The 18,677-nt window shown below is 45.2% G+C and overlaps 1 protein-coding gene, 1 long non-coding RNA gene and 1 pseudogene across 4 annotated transcripts in view; 2 read left to right on the forward strand and 1 right to left on the reverse strand.

The window, feature by feature from the left end:
* N4BP1 (NEDD4 binding protein 1) overlaps positions 1-12,799 on the reverse strand; it is a 71,510-nt gene extending 58,711 nt beyond the window's left edge. Inside the window, exon 1 of one of the 3 annotated variants that reach the window (XM_019012685.4) lies at positions 12,380-12,799. In XM_019012685.4, coding sequence (XP_018868230.1) covers positions 12,380-12,577 — 198 coding nt within the window. In that variant the 5' untranslated portion in view covers positions 12,578-12,799. Of the gene's footprint in view, positions 1-11,393; positions 11,992-12,379 lie in introns of those variants that run through there. The other 2 variants (XM_055366644.2, XM_063700188.1) reach the window with 2 other exon arrangements.
* Positions 2,736-3,291, forward strand: LOC109023720 (probable ribosome biogenesis protein RLP24; annotated as a pseudogene).
* On the forward strand, positions 12,064-17,074 carry LOC129527761 (uncharacterized). Its single transcript, XR_008672821.2, has 2 exons — positions 12,064-12,147; positions 15,641-17,074. It is a non-coding gene; the product is annotated as an uncharacterized lncRNA (long non-coding RNA).
* Positions 17,075-18,677: the final 1,603 nt, after the last annotated feature.

Below are 18,677 nucleotides of genomic sequence, written 5' to 3' on the forward strand. Positions count from 1 at the left end.
ACACCGAAAATTTGCATCCCTATTCTCCTGTAGATAAAATTTCTGATCTTAGAATCATAAGGCTTTTAAGAATTGCTTAGGATGTTTTTCAGATGTCAAATTCCAGCAGAACAGCTGATGCTAACCAGCTTGAAGACCCCCAGAGAGGAACAGAATCAGCATGAGAATACAGCTTCTTCTTCAACCTGTCCCATGACTTCACCCTGCACTCTAACCAATGAATGATATCTACACTTTGGCCCACTTCAAAACCTTTAAACAACCTAACCCCCCAAATCCCTTAGGGAGTCAGATTTGAGGTTTCCTCATGTCTCGTCATTTAGTGGCCCTACAAATAAACATCTTTCTCTACTGCAACCCAGTGTCTGTGCATATTGACTTGCTGTGGACATGAGGCAATAAACCTATGACGGCTGCATGCATAAGCTTCTGTATAATGCTGCAAAATGAAGAAAAAGTTTTGGTGGATGCAGAATGCATGGCTCACAATGGAACAATCACATGTCTATACATGATCCAGACAAAGGTGGTTATTCCTGAGCAAACAGCCAGGCTGGTGGACTAGATAAAAGGCTCCCCTGAGAAGGGGGACTACCCAACTCCCTCTATAAATGCCAAGTGGAACATCCCAGACAAAGCAACTGATGTGCATGCCATATGAGACTGGCTTTAAAATGACTGGGACACTCGTTCAGCAAATATGCCTGCTTCTCAGGTCTTTTTAGAATTGCTTAAGATGTTTTTCTTAGGAAACTGGTAAGTGCTGTGCTTAAGGGTGTCCTTTAGGGTGGAAGCCCTCACATAACCTTACTGCTGCAAAACCACAAAATTCAGGAAGCCATATCATGTTTCCTTCCTCAGCTTCATTAGGTCTTACAGACACTAATAAAAACATTAATTAACAAAAGAATGGCAAAAGGCAGGGAGGAGAGTCAAAAGACTCCTTCCAGGAAAATTTTTAAGGGATCATTAACAAGGTGAGTAAAAAATCATTGATAGGGGTGATACAAAAAAGGAAAAGAAGGTGGAGAGTCACAGGACTCCTCTCAGCAGGGTGGTTATTAAGATATGGCATGAATAAAATGAAATTAATGAGACTAAAAGATTTTAATACAACACTACTGAAAAATAAGGTATGTCTAAGGGATCCCCTCTTGGTCCCTCAATTTGCCCCACATTGGAGAAATTTAAAGTCAGAAGGCAAAGATTACAACGACAAATCTGACCTGAAATTGCCTAGGGAGATTAATCAAGGCAAAATTGATAAAGCACAAGTGTCCCTTTGCTTACCCTCTGGCTGGGGACTCAGAGCCTCTGTACACAAGTGGGTAAAACCTTCGGGGGTGGTGAAGATAAATCCCTGAAACTCCTTGATATAGGAGTCCTATGATCCACTGGCGAAGAAAGCCCCGACTAGGGCTACTAGATTGGGAGAATATGAAAAGGTAAGGGTTGACAGGATTATATAAACTGGAATGGTAATAAACACGCTTTAAGTTAAAAAGTTGTATCTCCTTTACTTGAATGTTTTATGGAAATGGATGTTATGTCTGGTAGGGAAACACTTCCCCTACCTAGTACTGTAAAACCAAAACTGGTTCATAAAGTCCTAACAGAGGCTAAAGTTAGGAAAGTAAGGTTGATGGAATTAGGGTACAAGCTTGGAGAACTGGTATATCTGAGTGGTATACTGGTATAATAACTATAATTTTTTCTTTCTTTCCAGTATCACCTCGATTCCCACTGCCCCCGCCCCTCATCCCCATCTGATACAGTGGTCACAGGACCAGGGCTGCAACTACAGTTGCACTAAGCAGGGATGATTCCTAAGCAAGTTAACTGCAACTGTTTTTAAACCCTATGTCAGAATTCCTAAGGAGCTAATGGGGGCATGGTTGTTCTTTCACAAGTTCTGGCAAAATAGAGGTTAAGAGGAAAACTCCCACACATCTTGTGTTAGAAGCATGTTAGAGTCCACATAAGCAGGAGAAACTGTGTCAGTTATTCCTACATCCTCACAAGGACATTCACCAGTTTTGTACCCAAATCTAGCAATCTTATTCTAACACTGTTTTTTCAGCACCTGTACTCATTTCCTCCAATGCTCCTTGAACCAGTTTTCCAATCCAGCTGGTTCCCTCACAAATGAGTTAAATGAATGCTTGCTATATGCTCACTTTTTAGGAATTATAATTTTTAAAACACATGGAAAATAATGTAATCCATATTTTGTTTAGGGTAGCGATGTGCCTAGGTAAAACTGAATATTTCATAGCTTGCTTTACTACTAGTGGTCACATGATATAGTTCTAGCCAATTAGAGGTAAGCAGAAACCTGCTAGGGTTTTCTGGAAAACTGTTACCTCTTCTTCCATCCTTCCTTCTTGAGAGACCTGATGGCTGGAGCTGCAGTGGTCATTTTGTGACCATAAGGGTACAGTTTGTAATCATTACTCACCCTTGGACTGCTGCTTATCTTTTGACTTTTTAAATGAAAGAAAACCCTTATTTTGTATAGGTTCTATTATTGCAGGCAAATTCATTACCTAATAGAGATACATCAACCTTCATTAACCTACCTATTATAACAAAGTAACATTTTCTTAATTTAAAAAATTAAGAACATTTCTTAATTTAAAAAATACCAGGGTCAAGAATGAAACATATTGTGAATTAAATATGCTGATTCTTCTCAAGCTTGGCATTTGGTTGGTGGTGACCCATGCAGGTTTAACATGTGTATTGTGAAGTGTTATTTCTGTTTGGGCCCATCTACCCTGGCCACGGCATGATGTTCATCCGCAACGACTGAAAGCTGTTCAGATTTTGTAAATCTAAATGTCATAAAAACTTTAAAAAGAAGCACAATCCTTGCAAAGTTAGGTGGACCAAAGCATTCCGGAAAGCAGGTGGCAAAGAGCTTACACTGGATAATTCATTTGAATATGAAAAACGTAGAAATGAAACCATCAAATACCAGTGAGAGCTATGGAATAAAACTATTGAAGCAATGAAGACAGTTGAAGAGATCAAACAGAAACGCCAAGCTAAATTTATAATGAACAGATTGAAGAAAAATAAGAGCTACAGAAAGTTCAGGATATCAAACAGGTCAAGCAAAACATCCATCTTATCTGAGTTCCTCTTGCAGGCAAAGGGAAGCAGTTGGAAGAGAAAACAGTACAACAGTTACAAGAGAATGTGGACATGGAAGATGCTTCTTAAAAATCTTTGTAACCATTTCTTTTATGTACATTTGAAAATGCCCTTTGGAGACTTGGAACTGCTAAATTATTTTTTACATAAGGTCACTTAAATGAAAAGTGATTAAAATATATCTTTCCTACACTGCCATCTACAAAACATCAGATATTACGGATGTTAGATTGCATCTCAGTGTTAAATCTTCACTGATAGATATGTAAATCACGAAAATTCTACTTATAACTATAGAAGTGAATTGTGGATGTAAAATGGTTATGCCAATTGGATAATGGCACTAGGTGGCATTTGTATAATAAGTAATGGCAAAAAATCATGGCTAGTGATATATAAAATAAAATATTATTTGCAGCCAAATATTCCCTTTATTAATGTTATGGAAAGGGGGATACAACAAGGAACTAACAATTTGTATGGCAGTGTCAAATATTATTTTGATTTTAGTATTTCCTGTTTTGGTTTATTTGCATCTTGGAAGAGCATAATGGCACTGTTTGATGAAGCTTAATTATACTGGACTGTTTTGACCTGGTTTAACCATTCTGATAGGCAGTCGTGGATGTTGGGAATTAGAACTGAATAATCTTTGCATGGACTGTCGCTACACTCTGGAATTTCCACTTTGGAGAATACTCAGTTCTAACTAGTTATTCCTGGTAGAACAAACTTTATTTTTCTAGTCTGGCAATGATCTAGAAGCAGAGGAATCCCAGTGCCTTTTAAAAGTTATTATGTAGTTTTCCTTTAAAAAGCTCCTGTTTTTGGAAAGTAGAATTTATGGGTACAACATCTGTTCATTATTTGCACATAAAATAAAACCATTTAAAAAGTTAAAAAAAAAAAGTGTTGATTCAAGAATGGATAAAGATCCCAGAAGACTGGTAGGTAGGTAATTTCAATCAAAAGATGCCATAATCACAAATAACTTTCATACTTTCAGACGTGGATTTATTCCTACAGCTCTTATTTATCAAATTATCAAATAATTTATTAGTAATTATAAAATTACTAATTCTATCAGCACTAAGACTGAACAAAACCTTTCTAAGTTAGGAATCTTTCTAAAAAAAGGTTTTTTGTGTTTTTTTTGTTCTTTAAGAGACAAGATCTTGCTCTGTTACCCAGGCTGGAGTGCAGGGGTACAATCATGGCGCACTACAGACTTGGAACTACTGGACTCAAGCAATCTTAATGCCTCAGCCTCCTAAGTAGCTAGGACTATGGGCACATGCCACCACGCCTGGCTAAATTCAGTTTCTTTAAGCCAAAAAAACTCCTTTATGTTGTTTCCATATGAAAAACTGATTTTTGGCCAGGTGCAGTGGCTCATGCCTGTAATCCTACCACTTTGGGAGGCCAAGGCAGGCAGATCACTTGAGGTCAGGAGTTCAAGACCAGCCCGGCCAACATGGTGAAACCCTGTCTCTACCAAAAAATACAAAAATTAGCTGGGCGTGGTGGCGCAAGCCTGAACTCCCAACTAACCAGGAGTCTGAGGTGGGAGAATCACTTGAACCCAAAAGGCAGAGGTTTCAGTGAGCCGAGATCATGCCACTGCACTCCAGCCTGGGCGACACAGTGAGACCCTGTCTCAAAAAACAAACAACAACAACAACAAACAAAAAACACAACAACAAAAAACTGATTTTTAAAAAAGTTTTTTAATTAATTACTGTAAGGATTTCCCCCCTACAATTTTGTTCTTGAAACTCAAGACTGCTAATCTTCTATGATTACATCAATTTCATAAAAAGCCAACACAGATCAAAATGTGGTCCTTGATTTAATTACAATCCTACAATACTGGCTGGGAAATGGACAAGAAAGAGGAAACTACAGGCAATTACTTCTGACCCCAGCATAAGCAATACCAGTATCCCTTATTTCAACATTCTGGTATAACCCCAAAATGTTAGCCATAAGAAGAGACTGAACAAACCACTGTTTCTTAAGAAGATGATTTTCACAACCATAGTGAGTAAAAAATATTCTGGGAAGTGCAAAAAAGGCCACCAACCTTCTTCCTGGTAAAATCAAAACAAAAACTCCATGTCACTACCCAGTATTACATCTATGAATTCTTTCCTTCATGAACAAATCAATTGTTCAAGAATTCATGAAACCTACCTGGGCAACACGAGGAAACCCCATCTCTATAAAAAATAAAAATAAATAGATAAATAAATAAATAAATAAAAGCCCAGCATGGTGGCACATGCCTATAGTCCCAGCTACTCAGGAGGCTGAGGTGGGAGGATCACTTGAGCCTGGGAGGGCAAGGCTGCAGTGAGCTGAGATCACACCACTGCACTCCAGCCTGGTGACAGAGCCAAACCCTATCTCACACACACACACGCACACGCACAGAAAAATTCATGAAACCAGGTACCAGGCTCTTCTAACTGAAAAGGTAGTAAAACAGTACCTGGTCAACTTGAATCCTCTGAAGTCAGTACTGTAATAGGCCACTTCTACTTTAATTACATTTTTTTTTTCATTCTTACCTTACTCCATAAATACATAAGTAAAAACTGGGAAAAGGTCAATTACTAGCTGTTCTTAAACACCCTTTTTCTCACAAATTAAAAACGGACTGGGTGGTAGCCTGCCTGAGTTTCATGGGTGTACTGTAACTTCAGTGTTTTAAGACTGAGCAGTCCTTCCCAGGACTCTGCTTGAAGTCCCCCAGGCTGGTACTGTTTAGGGCACTGGCTAGGCCTCTCGGTGGCTACTCACTGCCATCAAGTAATGCCTGAAGCTAAGCATCAACTGATGGGCAGCTGTGGTCAGCAAACTCCACACCTTAAAGGTTCATGGAGACACCAAACAAGTAGCTGTGCCATTTACTTCCAATTACTTCTTTTATTTGTTAACCAGCCAGGCTTCACTGTCTGTTAGCACCCAGTTTCTTGCTATGGACTTTGGTGACCCCAGCATAGCACTAGCTCCAGATACTTCACATTGCCATCTCCTCTACTTTCTCACTTCTCTAAGATGTATGGAACACTTGTAGCTCACCCACAACTACTGAGGCACCCCTTGGCCCTCAGAGTCATCCTCAGAATTCCTTTACATCCAAGATTCTAAGCTCCGAAATTACTCTGATTACAACCTCCAGAATTCTCCAATACTTAACTTCCCTGTGTACATGACCCCCTGGGTTTCAGAGGGCACAGGGTCAAAGGTCTTGTCCCTCCCTTAATCCTTGCAGCTCACTCTGCCCTTTCTGCTCTCATCTGTTTCCCTGTCCTAGCCTGAACAAGGCTGACCTCTTCAGAAATATTTCCTAGGCACCACTGTGCCTTGCTCTATTGCACTTCAGACCCCCTTACCTCCAATCCTTGTGTCCTGGCTTCACAAAACCTCTTGAGTGGAGGAAAACATTACCTACTTGAGAGTTTCTGGCTCAAGTGACACTGTAAGTTCATACTATCTAACCTTCCTTGGCCCTTACTTCATCCCAGTCCTTTTAAGTTCTTAAGTTTTCAGTCTGCAGCAGTTCCACTGCACCTAACACATCCCACTATTTTGGAGCTCTTGCGCTCCCTCTCTGGGGATGAACTAGCACTGAGACTGTACTGTACGCCACTGGGGCCTTCAAATGCCCTCTTCAAGTATTAGAAACATATGGGCTAGGCATGGTGGCTCATGCCTGTAATCCTAGCACTTTGGGATGCTGAGGTGGGAGGATCATTTGAGCCCGGGAATTCAAGATTAGCCAGGGCAGCATAGTGAGATGCCATCTCTACCAAAAATACAAAAATACACCATGGGCATGGTGGCACATGCCTGTAGTCCCAGCTACTCAGGAGGCCAAGAGGATCGCTTGAGCCTGGGAGGCAGAGGTTTCAGTAAGCTGAGATCATACCACTGCACTCCAGCCTAGGGACCCTGTCTCAAAAAGGCAGTCCAAAGCTCAGGTCAAAAAAAACAAAACAAACAAACAAAAAAAAACAAAAAAAGGTCAAAAACAAAAACAAAAACTAAATTAAAACAAAACGAAACAAAGCTCAGGTCCACTGACATGTTTTCTTTAGCACATATAACTGTTTTTTTAAAATATGTAGTTTAAAAATATTTTATTCATATAATTCGATGAATTCGATGTGTATGATTTTTAAAATGTAAATTAGTGACCACTTAAATACAATATTTTACATAATTAAATCTGGACTCCTTGCTTCTCTTAGATAATAAGACTGGACATCACTGAGCCCTACCATGTAACTGACTAATGCGATACGCATGGGAAGCTGCCCTCTCCAAAAGGGCCACATGGCTTCATTCACCACAGTCCCTCTTCCTGACCACCCCACTTCCCTACACAGGTTCCCTGCCTGGTCCCAGGAAGCATTCTGAGTTTGTGGTTCTTTGATCTAAAAGAAGGGTTCTTTTTTTTTTTTCTCAAGACAGAGTTTTGCTCTTGTTGCCCAGGCTGGAGTGCAATGACGTGATCTTGGTTCACCGCAACCTCTGCTTCCCTGGTTCAAGCAATTCTCCTGCCTCAGCCTCCTGAGTAGCTGGGATTACATGCATGCGCCACCCCACCTGGCTAATTTTGTAATTTTAGTAGAGACGGGGTTTCTCCATGTTGGTGGGCTGGTCTCGAACTCCCGACCTCAGGTGATCAGACCACTCGGCATCCCAAAGTGTTGGGATTACACAGGCGTGAGCCACCCTGCCCGGCCTAAAAGAAGAATTCTAACTCGTCTCACCCCCACGGCTGAGATCCCCTCAACCTCATCCCTTTCCACCACTGCTTCACGGGGAGGGTCCCACCTCTGCTTCTTCACTTTAATCTCTATTTGCGAATGAGGCAACAGCTAGCCAGTACCTCCCTTTTGTCTCTGAAATTCAATCCTCACAATCCTTTGCTTCCAAGATGTCTTCCAGCACTGACTTCAGTCCCCTCTCTCTGGGCCCCCTATGGACAATGCCCTCTTATAAGGACTTCTCACTCTTAGACATTGCCTCTCTAGCCCCTGTATTAATGCCAAATTGCATAAAAGTTGCTCAACCCTTATTCTCAATTTCTGTACTCATACTATTGAAAACCAGCAACAGACCACACTGAGCAGCCCCAGCCCAGAGGTGTAAACACTGAGGCATTTGTGGAAATGTAAATTTCTCATGTCCCCCTAACTCTTCCACGACTCTCCACTGACTACCTGCAGGTAAAATCCATGTTCTTCAGCAGGCCCCAAGCACTTTGTGATCCACTGGAGGAATCTGTGATGCAACTGCCCTCTTCCATGCCCCTGTGATTGCACACAGCTTCTTCCCTCTGCCAGGACCTCCCTGCTCCCTAGGAAACCAGCTGGCAGAGCAACCCTTCCATTCCTGTGTTGCAGAAACACCTTGCACACATTGCAGTTGTTGTATGTATCACACTTTACTGTATCTTCCCCATGTCTGTCTCCCCTAAGAGGCAACGGGATCCTTGAGGTCAAGAGGCAACTGTCAATACACTCCCTGGCACCAGAGAAGTCTTCCTTAAACGTTGATGAGCTGGTGGCCCCACCAGTCAATAGGTCAAACAACTTAACCATCCCTCCTGCCACCTGGCTTAAAACCGACCCCTAAATCCCTACATCCACACAGCTGCCCTGTGCCTGTAAAAACCTTACCACCCCCTACCCCCCTCATGCCCAAGGCTATAACTTGCAACAATGTTCATTTCACTGTTGGTCTTCTGTTTCAGGAAGATTCCACGCTTCTCAAAATCCTCACTGACTCTCTATTAAATAAGGTCCAATGACCTTAGCCTGGCATTTTGGTACCTCAGGCTTCATCTTTCACAGGAGCACCTGGACACCTTTTACCATGACACTCCATGTTTTCGGGCCTTTGCTCCACAACCACCTGTCTGGAAGGTCAGGTACCTGGGAATATTTGGCTCTTCAAAAGCCAGCTGAAGTACTGCTTTCTACGACAAATCTTCCCTTTAACAAAAGTGGTCACTGGTACAGAGTCAGTGCCTGTTTTTCAACCTGCATGCGCACTATCACTGTCTACTAGTAGTTTCCATTTCGCCCCTCTGCAGTCAATGGAGGCCCACCTAACTAAGCTCCACATTCTCCTCTACTCTAGCATTTGCAAAAGGCAGTGAATTCACATTTTAAAGGCAAAACACAAGCAAACCACTTGGTGGGACACATGACAGTTCATCTCATCTGATTTTGAGCAGAGACACTATAGTTGAAAAACTCTTCTTTGCTCTAAATCTTCCTTCCTCTAAATCTGCTGCTCTTCCACAGCCTAACTTAAAATATTATAGATGTTGGATCAAATTTGCTTTCCTGTTCTTAGTTTTTAAAATCAAAATAATGGTTTTCTCCTCCTTCAAGAAAGTAAAACAAACTCCAAAACAAATTCAGAACAAAAAAGCCCTGATTGTGGCATTCAACTCTTACCTATGAGTCCCAAGGGGAGAAAAAAAAAAGAATTTCTTACAAGTGGGAGGGTTGACTTATGAGTAATACATATCACAAAGATCAACAAGCAGGAGCACATACTAGCAAGAAACTGTAAGACACACCTTTCCCAAACAGCTTGGCTAAACTGTGTGGCAAGGACAGCCAAGAAAACAGGCATTGGGCAGGTCTGGCAGGACCAGCAGGGCTCTTCTGCATAGCAAAGGAGTCATTCTCCATGCTTGCGATGAGTCTTGAGCAAAAGCAGAACCCAGAGGAGGCAGAACGCACAGCAAAGGCAGAGACTACTACAGCAGAGATTTAAGCTGAAAGGTGCTAAACCAGAACATTGGAAAAATAAAGTGGGGTTGGATTAATCGTTTTGTAAGTCAGAGGAGGAGTTTAGGCTGAATGAGACAGGTGACAGGAGGCTCTAGTAGGTTCCAGGGCAGGAGAATGACTTTTTGCAGGAGGATTACTCTAATACAAGTTGAACCAGGGAGGGAGGGAGCAATGAATGAGTAAAGGCAATGGAGCAAGGGAGGGGACACACAGGAATGAAAGTCTTAACCGCAGCAAAGGCAATAGAAAGGAAAGGAATGAATGCACGTAGGAGATTTTCAGAAGAAAAAGCAGGACTTAATCATGTCAAGCTTTTAAGCCCTGAGAAGTGCAGAAGATTGGATAGCTAGGGAGAATGGACGAAGGGGAATGCGCCTTAGACCAGCTGTCTGCAATCCAACTGACTAAAAAAGTTAAGCCCAGGAAAGCAAACTTGGTTCTGTATCTACAATGCTGGCTTTCTGATTTGTTCTGTTTTGTTTTGTTTTTTTGAGACGGAGTCTCGCGCTGTCGCCCAGGCTGGAGTGCAGTGGCGCGATCTCAGCTCACTGCAACCTGCCTTCCGGGTTCAAGCGATTATCCTGCCTCAGCCTCCCTAGTAGCTAGGCCTACAGGCGCATGCCACCACGCCGGGCTAATTTTTTGTATTTTTAGTAGAGATGCCACTGCACTCCAGTGTGGGTGACAGAGTGAGACCCTGTCTCAAACAGAAAAAAATAGGTAAATAAACATACATCCTTTCTTTCTGACATTCTCCGAGCGTTTTATTACTATTAATGGTTTTTTTCCGATTCTCAAGAAGAACACGGTTTTCACCGTGTTACACAGGACGGTCTCAATCTCCTGATCTCGTGATCCTTCCACCTCGGCCTCCCAAAGTGCTAGGATTACAGGCGTGAGCCACCGCGCCCGGCCTACAACGTTTTAAGTTAAGCTCTGAAGAACTACACAGCTGAGTGCCCTGTCTTCTTTAAGGATATGAAATGCAAACACTCACGATTTTTTGTTAAATCTAAGAACATCAGGAGATACGACTACTCAGATTCAAGGACATTGACATTACTTGACAAAGCAGGATGCAAAAAGAGGGCCCTTCCTGCCCACCCCGCAGACAGGGCTTCATCATATGAGAGGCAAGTATCAAGAACGAAGGCTCTGGAAACAAACTCCCTAGGTCTGAATCCTGCTGCCCTACTCAGGAGATGGAAAAACCTAGAGAAACTTGGTTACCTAGGAGGAGCAACATACTGTGTTGCTTTTTGGTTTGGAAAGAGGGGGAAGTAGATAGAGGTGCTGAAGAGGTCTGAAATGCTGATTTAGGCAGAAGGTGAGTCACCACTTTGAGTTTCAGTTTCCCCAGCTGTTAATTAAAAAAAAAAAAAAAGGCGGGGTGGTGGTGGGGAGGATAAAACCTACCTTATTAGAAGCCATAAGGGCTGCACATTCCTTCTGAAGCAACCTGTGATGTTCTTAAGCGTTATGTAAATGTTAGTTGTAGGTAATATCAATACAAAGAATAACGCTATTTTTGGTTAACATATTAAATATCCGGCCAGGCGCGGTGGCTCCCGCGTGTAGTCCCAGCACTTTGGGTGACCGAGATGGGAGGATGACTTGAGTCCAAGAGTTCGAGACCTGCCCGGGCAACATAGTGAAAACCCCTACCAAAAAAAAAAAAAAAAAAAAAAAAAATGAGCCGGGCGTGGTGGCGCGCTCCTGTGGTCCTAGCTACTCGGGAGGCTGAGGTGGGAGGATCACTTGAGCCCGGGAAGTCGAGGCTGCAGTGAACTGAGACCGCGCCACACTGCACTCCACTGTGGGTGACAGAGTGAGACCCTGTCTCAAATAGAAAAAAATAGGTAAACATACCTCCTTTCTTTCTGAAATTCTCCGAGCGTTTTATTACTATTAATAGTTTTTTTTCCGATTCTCAAGAGGAACTGAGATCCCAAAAAGGCTCAGAACTGCAGTAGTGGAGGCCCGGGACTGGGGGATAAAGGCTTAGGTGGTGGACGAGGCTGCGGGCCCAGCAACAGGCCTTGCGTACCATCGTGGGGGCCGGGGAACTGACAACAACAGGCGACATGCGCCGCGCACCCGGTCCGTGCCACACGCTGTGCCCGCGCTTCATGCACATCCCCCACTTTCATCCTCGCGACAGCCCTCTGAGGTAGGTACTTTCGTCAGCGCCACTTTACAAATGGGGAAACTGAGGCTCCGGGGATCAAGCCGCTATCCAAGGTTACATGGCTCGCGAGCCGAAAAGGCACGTTCGCTGGCTCCCGAGACTGCGTTCCCAACCCAGGCGCATCGCGGCGGACGGCGGGGGCGGGGAGGAGCGGGAGCCCGGAGACCCGGACCGATCGAGGCCGCGGGCGCGCGGGGGCGGCGGCCGGACTCACCTTGGCGCTGTGCACCGCCTCCTGCGCCCCGCAGAGCTGCAGCCAGATGCGCGCGGGCAGCGGCTCCTCAGCCCCTAGCGCGCCGAGCACGGCCAGGCTCACGCCAAACAGGCCCTCGATACGGCCGCGGCTCTGCTCCAGCAGCTCCGCCTTCTCAGCTGGCGCAGTGAACTCGTCCAGCACCGCCCGGGCCGCCATGGCGGGCGCGGCCTCCCGCGGCGGCGCCGGGGGCCGGCGGCGGCGACGCCCCCTCAGCTTGCTGCCGCTGCTCCCAAGCCAGTCAGGCGGCGTCGGCCTTTCCCGGCCGCCTCGCCCCCGCCCGCGCCCCGCCGCCCGCCCTCAGGCCCGGCTATACCATCCCGCCACGACCGCAGCAGCTTGGCAACTGCTGGCAGCGAACCCCTCCGCCCCTTTGCCGCCGCCGCGGGCCGGGCCCCGCCGCCGCGCATGCGCCCCGGCCGCAGCCGTCATTGAGGCTCGCCGCCCCCTAGGGGAAGGGAGTAGGGTGAAGGCGACGGAAGTTGACGTCACCCTCAGTCGCCATGTTGGTTGAGAATAAAGGGATGGTTCTGGAGGCCTGGGCGGACTTCTTTGATGAGGGGAAACCGCTTTCGCGGGATCTGGTGGATGTAGATATATGGGTTTATAGTTGGGGAAACTTAATTGCCAGGAGGCGAGACTGAGAGTGTCACAGGGATTGGACTTGACCTCAGACATCTTGACGCTCAAACCAGGATTCTAGCAGTTGAGTTATTCAGTTTCACATTAATCCACAGGCAGATGGGACCTTTCTCTGTTTCTTCCCTTCCTCCCTACCCTTTTACCTTCTTAGCTGCCCTTCTCACTTTTTTCTCTTTCCCTCTTTATTTCTTTCAGTAAAAATGGTAGCAAGAAGAGAAGAAAATGGGCATACTTACGGAGAATTGAAAATCAAAAAAATGATTAAGATAAATTCAAGAAGGCCGGGCGCGGTGGCTCACGCCTGTAATCCCAGCAGTTTGTGGGGCAGGGGCGGGTGGATCACCCGAGGTCCGGAGTTCGAGACCAGCCTGACCAAGATGGAGAAACCCCGTCTCTGCTAAAAAAAAAAAAATTAGCGAGGTGTGGTGGCACATGCCTGTAATCCCAGCTACTAGGGAGGCTGAGGCAGGAGAATCGCTTGAACCCTGGAGGCAGAGGTTGCGTGCGGTGAGCCAAGATTGCGCCATTGCACTCCAGCCTGGGCAAGAAGAGCGAAACTCCGTCTCAAAAAAAAAAGATAAATTCAGGAGAGTGATTTCTTCTGTGAGGGAAGAAAGGGGATATGTTATGGGAGAAGCCCGAAAAGTGGGAGTTTGGGGGTTCACTCATGATCTTACCTGGGACTGGGGCAAATAAACCCTAACCCCTCTCCAGGTCTGTTTTCTGATCTGTAAAATAAAAGGTTACACTCAGTTATCTCTAAGGCCTTTTCCAGGCCTTTATATTCTCTGAGTCCATGAAAACAGATTGTGGAAGATAAAGTGTTGGATTCCTTTCCTTCAGCTAAATATTGTGGCTATAGTAGATAGGGGCTCTGGGAATATTACCTCTCTCTGTTTTAATTCTTCATCTATAAAATGTAGATAATAATAGTACTTCCTATTGTGAATATTAATGCAGCACCCAACACTGTAAGTGCTCACTGAACATTATTATTGCTAACTTAAGCAATATATTTAAGGCCCAATTTTCAGGGAAAATCTTTGTGTGGATTATGCAACCACAGTGAACTTGTGGGCCCAGGAGTCTGTGCCATCTGTGTACATCCCTGCTAGAGGAAAAAGAGGAGGAGCTAAAGATGCTGTAGTTGGAAATACCAAGGGGGAATGGTCTCTGTAGGAGGATTTACCCAAGGTAAAACCTATGAGAGATCCAGGCTTCTGGGGGTTTCCGTATGTCTCAGAAACTCAGGTGTGGTCTCCCACTGCCCCACCAAGAAGTGATTCAGCACAGGGAAGAGAACCACTAGGCTCACAGATCAACAGATTCCTGCTCCTCTGGGCTTTTCCCTTGATGTCCACACAACCAGCAGCCTTGCTCCATCAGGTAGATGACGTGGGATTGGCTGAGGCAGGTCAGGTGGCGAGTGTGGCATTGCTGATGTATTGCTTGCAGAACCGCAGTCTATCAGTAAGACATGTTGTCAACACAGCATGTTATTTCCTGCCTTATTGCACTCACCTTAAACGGAATTGCTATTGTTCAGTGATTGGACAGGGCTTTCCCCAGGGCTGGTTCCTGTTTGCTCCCAGTGACTTCCCTGCTTGCGATTCTTAATTGCTTAATTGTAAGAGGTGAAGAGGGAGGCTGCCTTGAAAAACACACCACAGTGCCTTCCTCTCCCCACTTCCCTCCAAAAAAATCCCACCCAAAACCAACAGAAGCAGTGCATACACACACCCTTAAAAAATGCTGGGCCAAGAAGCTGTGCTAATAAGTCACTGGGTTGGTGTATAATTGAAGATACATAGTTTTGGGAGGTTTTTCCTCCAGTTTTAATTTAAGACTTGCCAGGCTGGGTGTGGTGGCTCACACCCATAATCCCAGCACTTTGGGAGGCCAAGGAGGGCGGATCACTTGAGCCCAGGAGTTGGAGACCAGCCTGGCCAACGTAGTGAAACCCCATCTCTATTCAAAATATAAAAAATTAGCCGGGCGTGGTGGCACATGCCTGTAATCCTAGCTACTCGGGAGGCTGAGGCAGGAGAATTGCTTGGACCCCGGAAGCGGAGGTTGCAGTGAGCCAAGATCGCACCACTGCACTCCAGCCTGGGTGACAAAGAGCAAGACTCCATCTCAGAAAAAAAAAAAAAAAGACTTGCCGGTTCATATTTGATCAGCATTTCCCTTTAAGGAACTCTCAAGGTTTCCTGAGTGTAAGGATCAAGGAGAAAGAGAGAGAGAGAAAAAAATCCCCTTTCAAGAACTCCCTTGCTTCATGCTGTTTCTCACTCAACCACAACTTCCCTCGGTTAACCAGCCTTGCCTATCTGGCTGGCCTGACCAGCCAGGACAGTTGATGCCAGAGATGAAACCTTATGAATTCTGTATTCTAGATACTTTAGCTGTGTTTTTCCTTAATCTCATAACAACCTCATGAGCCCATAAAATGGTATTGAGAGAATCACTTATTTTTGCTTCTCATATTTTCAAGGACAGGAGGAGATTCCTATTCCATTCCCCAGCGGGGCCAAGTGTGGAGGAACATGTCTATCTAGCTTTCATTCTCCTTTTCCCCAGAGCAGGAGGAGGATTTCTCTGACTGATAACTTTCTGAGAAGGTGCGGTGCTGAGTTGGACCACCCTGTACCCTGGTAATAGGCTGTCTGCAGTTGCTGTGTTAGTGACTGGGGGTAAAGTATTTTCACTTCAACCACATCCTCCAATCTAGCTCTTGTCAGCAATGATGATGACATTTTGATCTCTACCTGGCTAACATCTGCTTTTCTTCCTTAGTTCTGAACTCAGAAGGGGCAGAAAGAGTGTTTATTGGTCTCCTAAAACTCCAACAGTGGTTGCTATTGTTTTTCTTCCTGTTTCAAAGATGAGGAAACCAGCCGGGGGTGGTGGCAGGTGCCTGTAGCCTCAGCTACTTGGAAGCCTGGGGTGGGAGGATTGTTTAAGCCCAGGAGTTCAAGTTGTGCCTGGGCAACATAGCGATATCCTGTCTCTTACCTGCCCCCCAACAAAAAATGTAAATTAAGGGGGAAAAAAGAGGAAACAGAAGAATAGAGAAGTTCTGGAATGTTCCACAGAGCTAGTCAGTGAAGTGGTAGAAATAGCCATTTGAATCCAGGCAGTCTGACTGTAAGCAAGCAGCTTGGCTTCAAACTGCATTTTAAAACCTTGTTTTTTTTCCTTCTTTCTCCCCAGTCTCAAGATATAACTTTGAGACAAGCTGCATATGTGTTTCCTGTCATCTTGACATACAGCCTTGGAATGGACTGTGAACCTCCACTCCCTATCCTTCCCCATTCCATGCTCCCATGCCATATGCTCATTTATTTACCCAAACACTCGTCAAGCACATACCATGTTCACTTATCTGGTCATGTATTTCCTTAGAAGCCTCAGGGGCTGGATTTTTTTTTTTTTTTTTTTTTTTTTGCGATGCATATTCTGGAATATGCATTCCTGGAATATGCACCACCACATCCAGCTAATTTTTGTATTTTTAGTATAGACAGGGTTTTGCCATGTTGGCTGGGCTGGTCTCAAACTCCTGACCTTGGGCGATCTGCCCACTTCGGCCTCTCAAAGTGCTGGGATTACAGGCCTGAGCCATTGCGCCCATCCAGGGGCTGGATCTTGACATGGACCGTATGCCTGCAGAATTCTCTCCCCGGTCAAGGCTGAAATTTACTCCTAGCTACACTCACGTTCACACACGTTCACGCACTAGAAATTAACTGCAAGATTGGCTGAAGTTCATTTGTAACCTGGTCAGGCCCAGGATGGCACTGGCCCCTTCACCAAAGGGAACAATAATTCAAGATAAGCTGTTGGAGTGGATTGCACCACTGACCCCTCCTAGCCCCCTTCCTCTCCATTCCAAACCCCTCTCTCTTTAAAAACCCCTGCATTCCCTCCACAAATTGAAGGGTGGAAATTTTTGGAAAGAATCTCACCCACTCCTTCCCTTATTAGCATGGATAATAAAATCTCCTTATCACACTTTGCTCTTGTTATTCTGTCATTTTTGTACCAGTGGCGAGCAGACGGACCCTTTGCTGGTTACATGACTCTGCTGAGTGGCCTTATGTGCTATGCCATAATGACAGCAGTAGCAAGCTTGGATATGCAGCCAGCCCCTTCTTCTGCCCTTGTGCAAAGGTAAGCAAGAGGAGAGCACATGGTCTCATGACCAACCCCTTAGTCTTGGACCCTCCTTGCCGTAGGATGCTGTCAAAACCAGACAGATGTGCACATGGAATGTTGCTCGACACACCCAACCAATCAGATCAGCAGACAAAGATGCTCCCTGGCCAGCAGTGTCAAGGTTGGTGTGTCTTCCTGGGTTCTGTGTTTTTGGTACAATCACATGTAGGGCCTTCGAGTAAGAAATGGTAATATCATCATTCTTCAACTACACACACAAGGTTTTAATAAATTTGCAAACTGTCGAACGTCTCTCATCCCCTGTCAACAATCCAAGCCACCATCATCTCTCTGACAACCATGAGGTCTCCCCATAGCCTTTTTGGCCTCTCTGTAAATGTCAAGAGCTACAACCAGTAGGAGATTTGGATAAATTATTTACAAATATCGATGCTGCAGCCAGAGTGATCTTCTCAAATTGCAAATCTCATCTGTCAGACCCTTACTTAGGATCCTCCAAGAGCTTTCCCCCAGGGTCAGAATAAAATCCAAAGCCCTTGCCTTGAGTGGCAGCCCTTACCAGACCTGTCTCCTGCCTGCCCCACCTCTGCTCCTCTCTGCACTGGGCCCAGCTCACACCATGGCAGGGCATTTGCACTCACTGTTCCTTCCTCCTGTTTTCTTTTTTAAATTATTATTTTATTTATTTATTTATTGAAGTGGAGTCTCACTCTGTCTCCCAGGCTGAAGCGCAGTGGTGCGATCTTGGCTCACTGCAGTCTCTGCCTCCTGGCTTCAAGCAATTCTCCTGCCTCAGCCTCCTGAGTAGCTGGGATCACAGGCGTGTGCTACCACTCCCAGCTAATTTTTTGTATTTTTAGTAGAAATGGGGTTTCACCATGTTGGCTAGGCTGGTCTCAAACTCCTGACCCCAGGTGATCCACCTGCCTTGGCCTCCCAAAGTGCTGGGATTATAGGCGTGAGCCACCACACCCGACCACTTCCTCCTATTTTCTTTTTTCTTTCTTTTTTTTTTTTTTTTGAGATGGAGTCTTGCTCTGTCACCCAGGCTGGAGTGCACTGCTGCAATCTCGGCTCACTACAACCTCCGCCTCCTGGATTCAAGCAATTCTCCTGCCTCAGCCTCCCAAGTAAGTAGCTGGGATTACAGGCGTGAGCCACTGTGCCTGGCCAAGCCCTATTTTCATTTAGTTAACTCCTCACCCTCCAAAGCTCCACTGAAGAGTGATTTTGTCAAGAATTCATTCACTGGTCTCTCTGATGAGCCAAGTCTCCTGCTGCAGGCTCTTGGCACTGTGGCCCTGTCACTTGTGGCACCAGAGCCAGTTTTTTGTGTGCTTGAGTGATGGGATTGACTCACGTCCACCTCCACCATCAGACTGTCAACTCTATGGGGGCAGTGATCTGAGGCCGAACTGAGCTCGACATATTCCAGGAA

The sequence above is a fragment of the Gorilla gorilla genome, chromosome 18 (genome assembly GCF_029281585.2).
Source record: "Gorilla gorilla gorilla isolate KB3781 chromosome 18, NHGRI_mGorGor1-v2.1_pri, whole genome shotgun sequence".
NCBI lineage: Eukaryota > Metazoa > Chordata > Mammalia > Primates > Hominidae > Gorilla > Gorilla gorilla.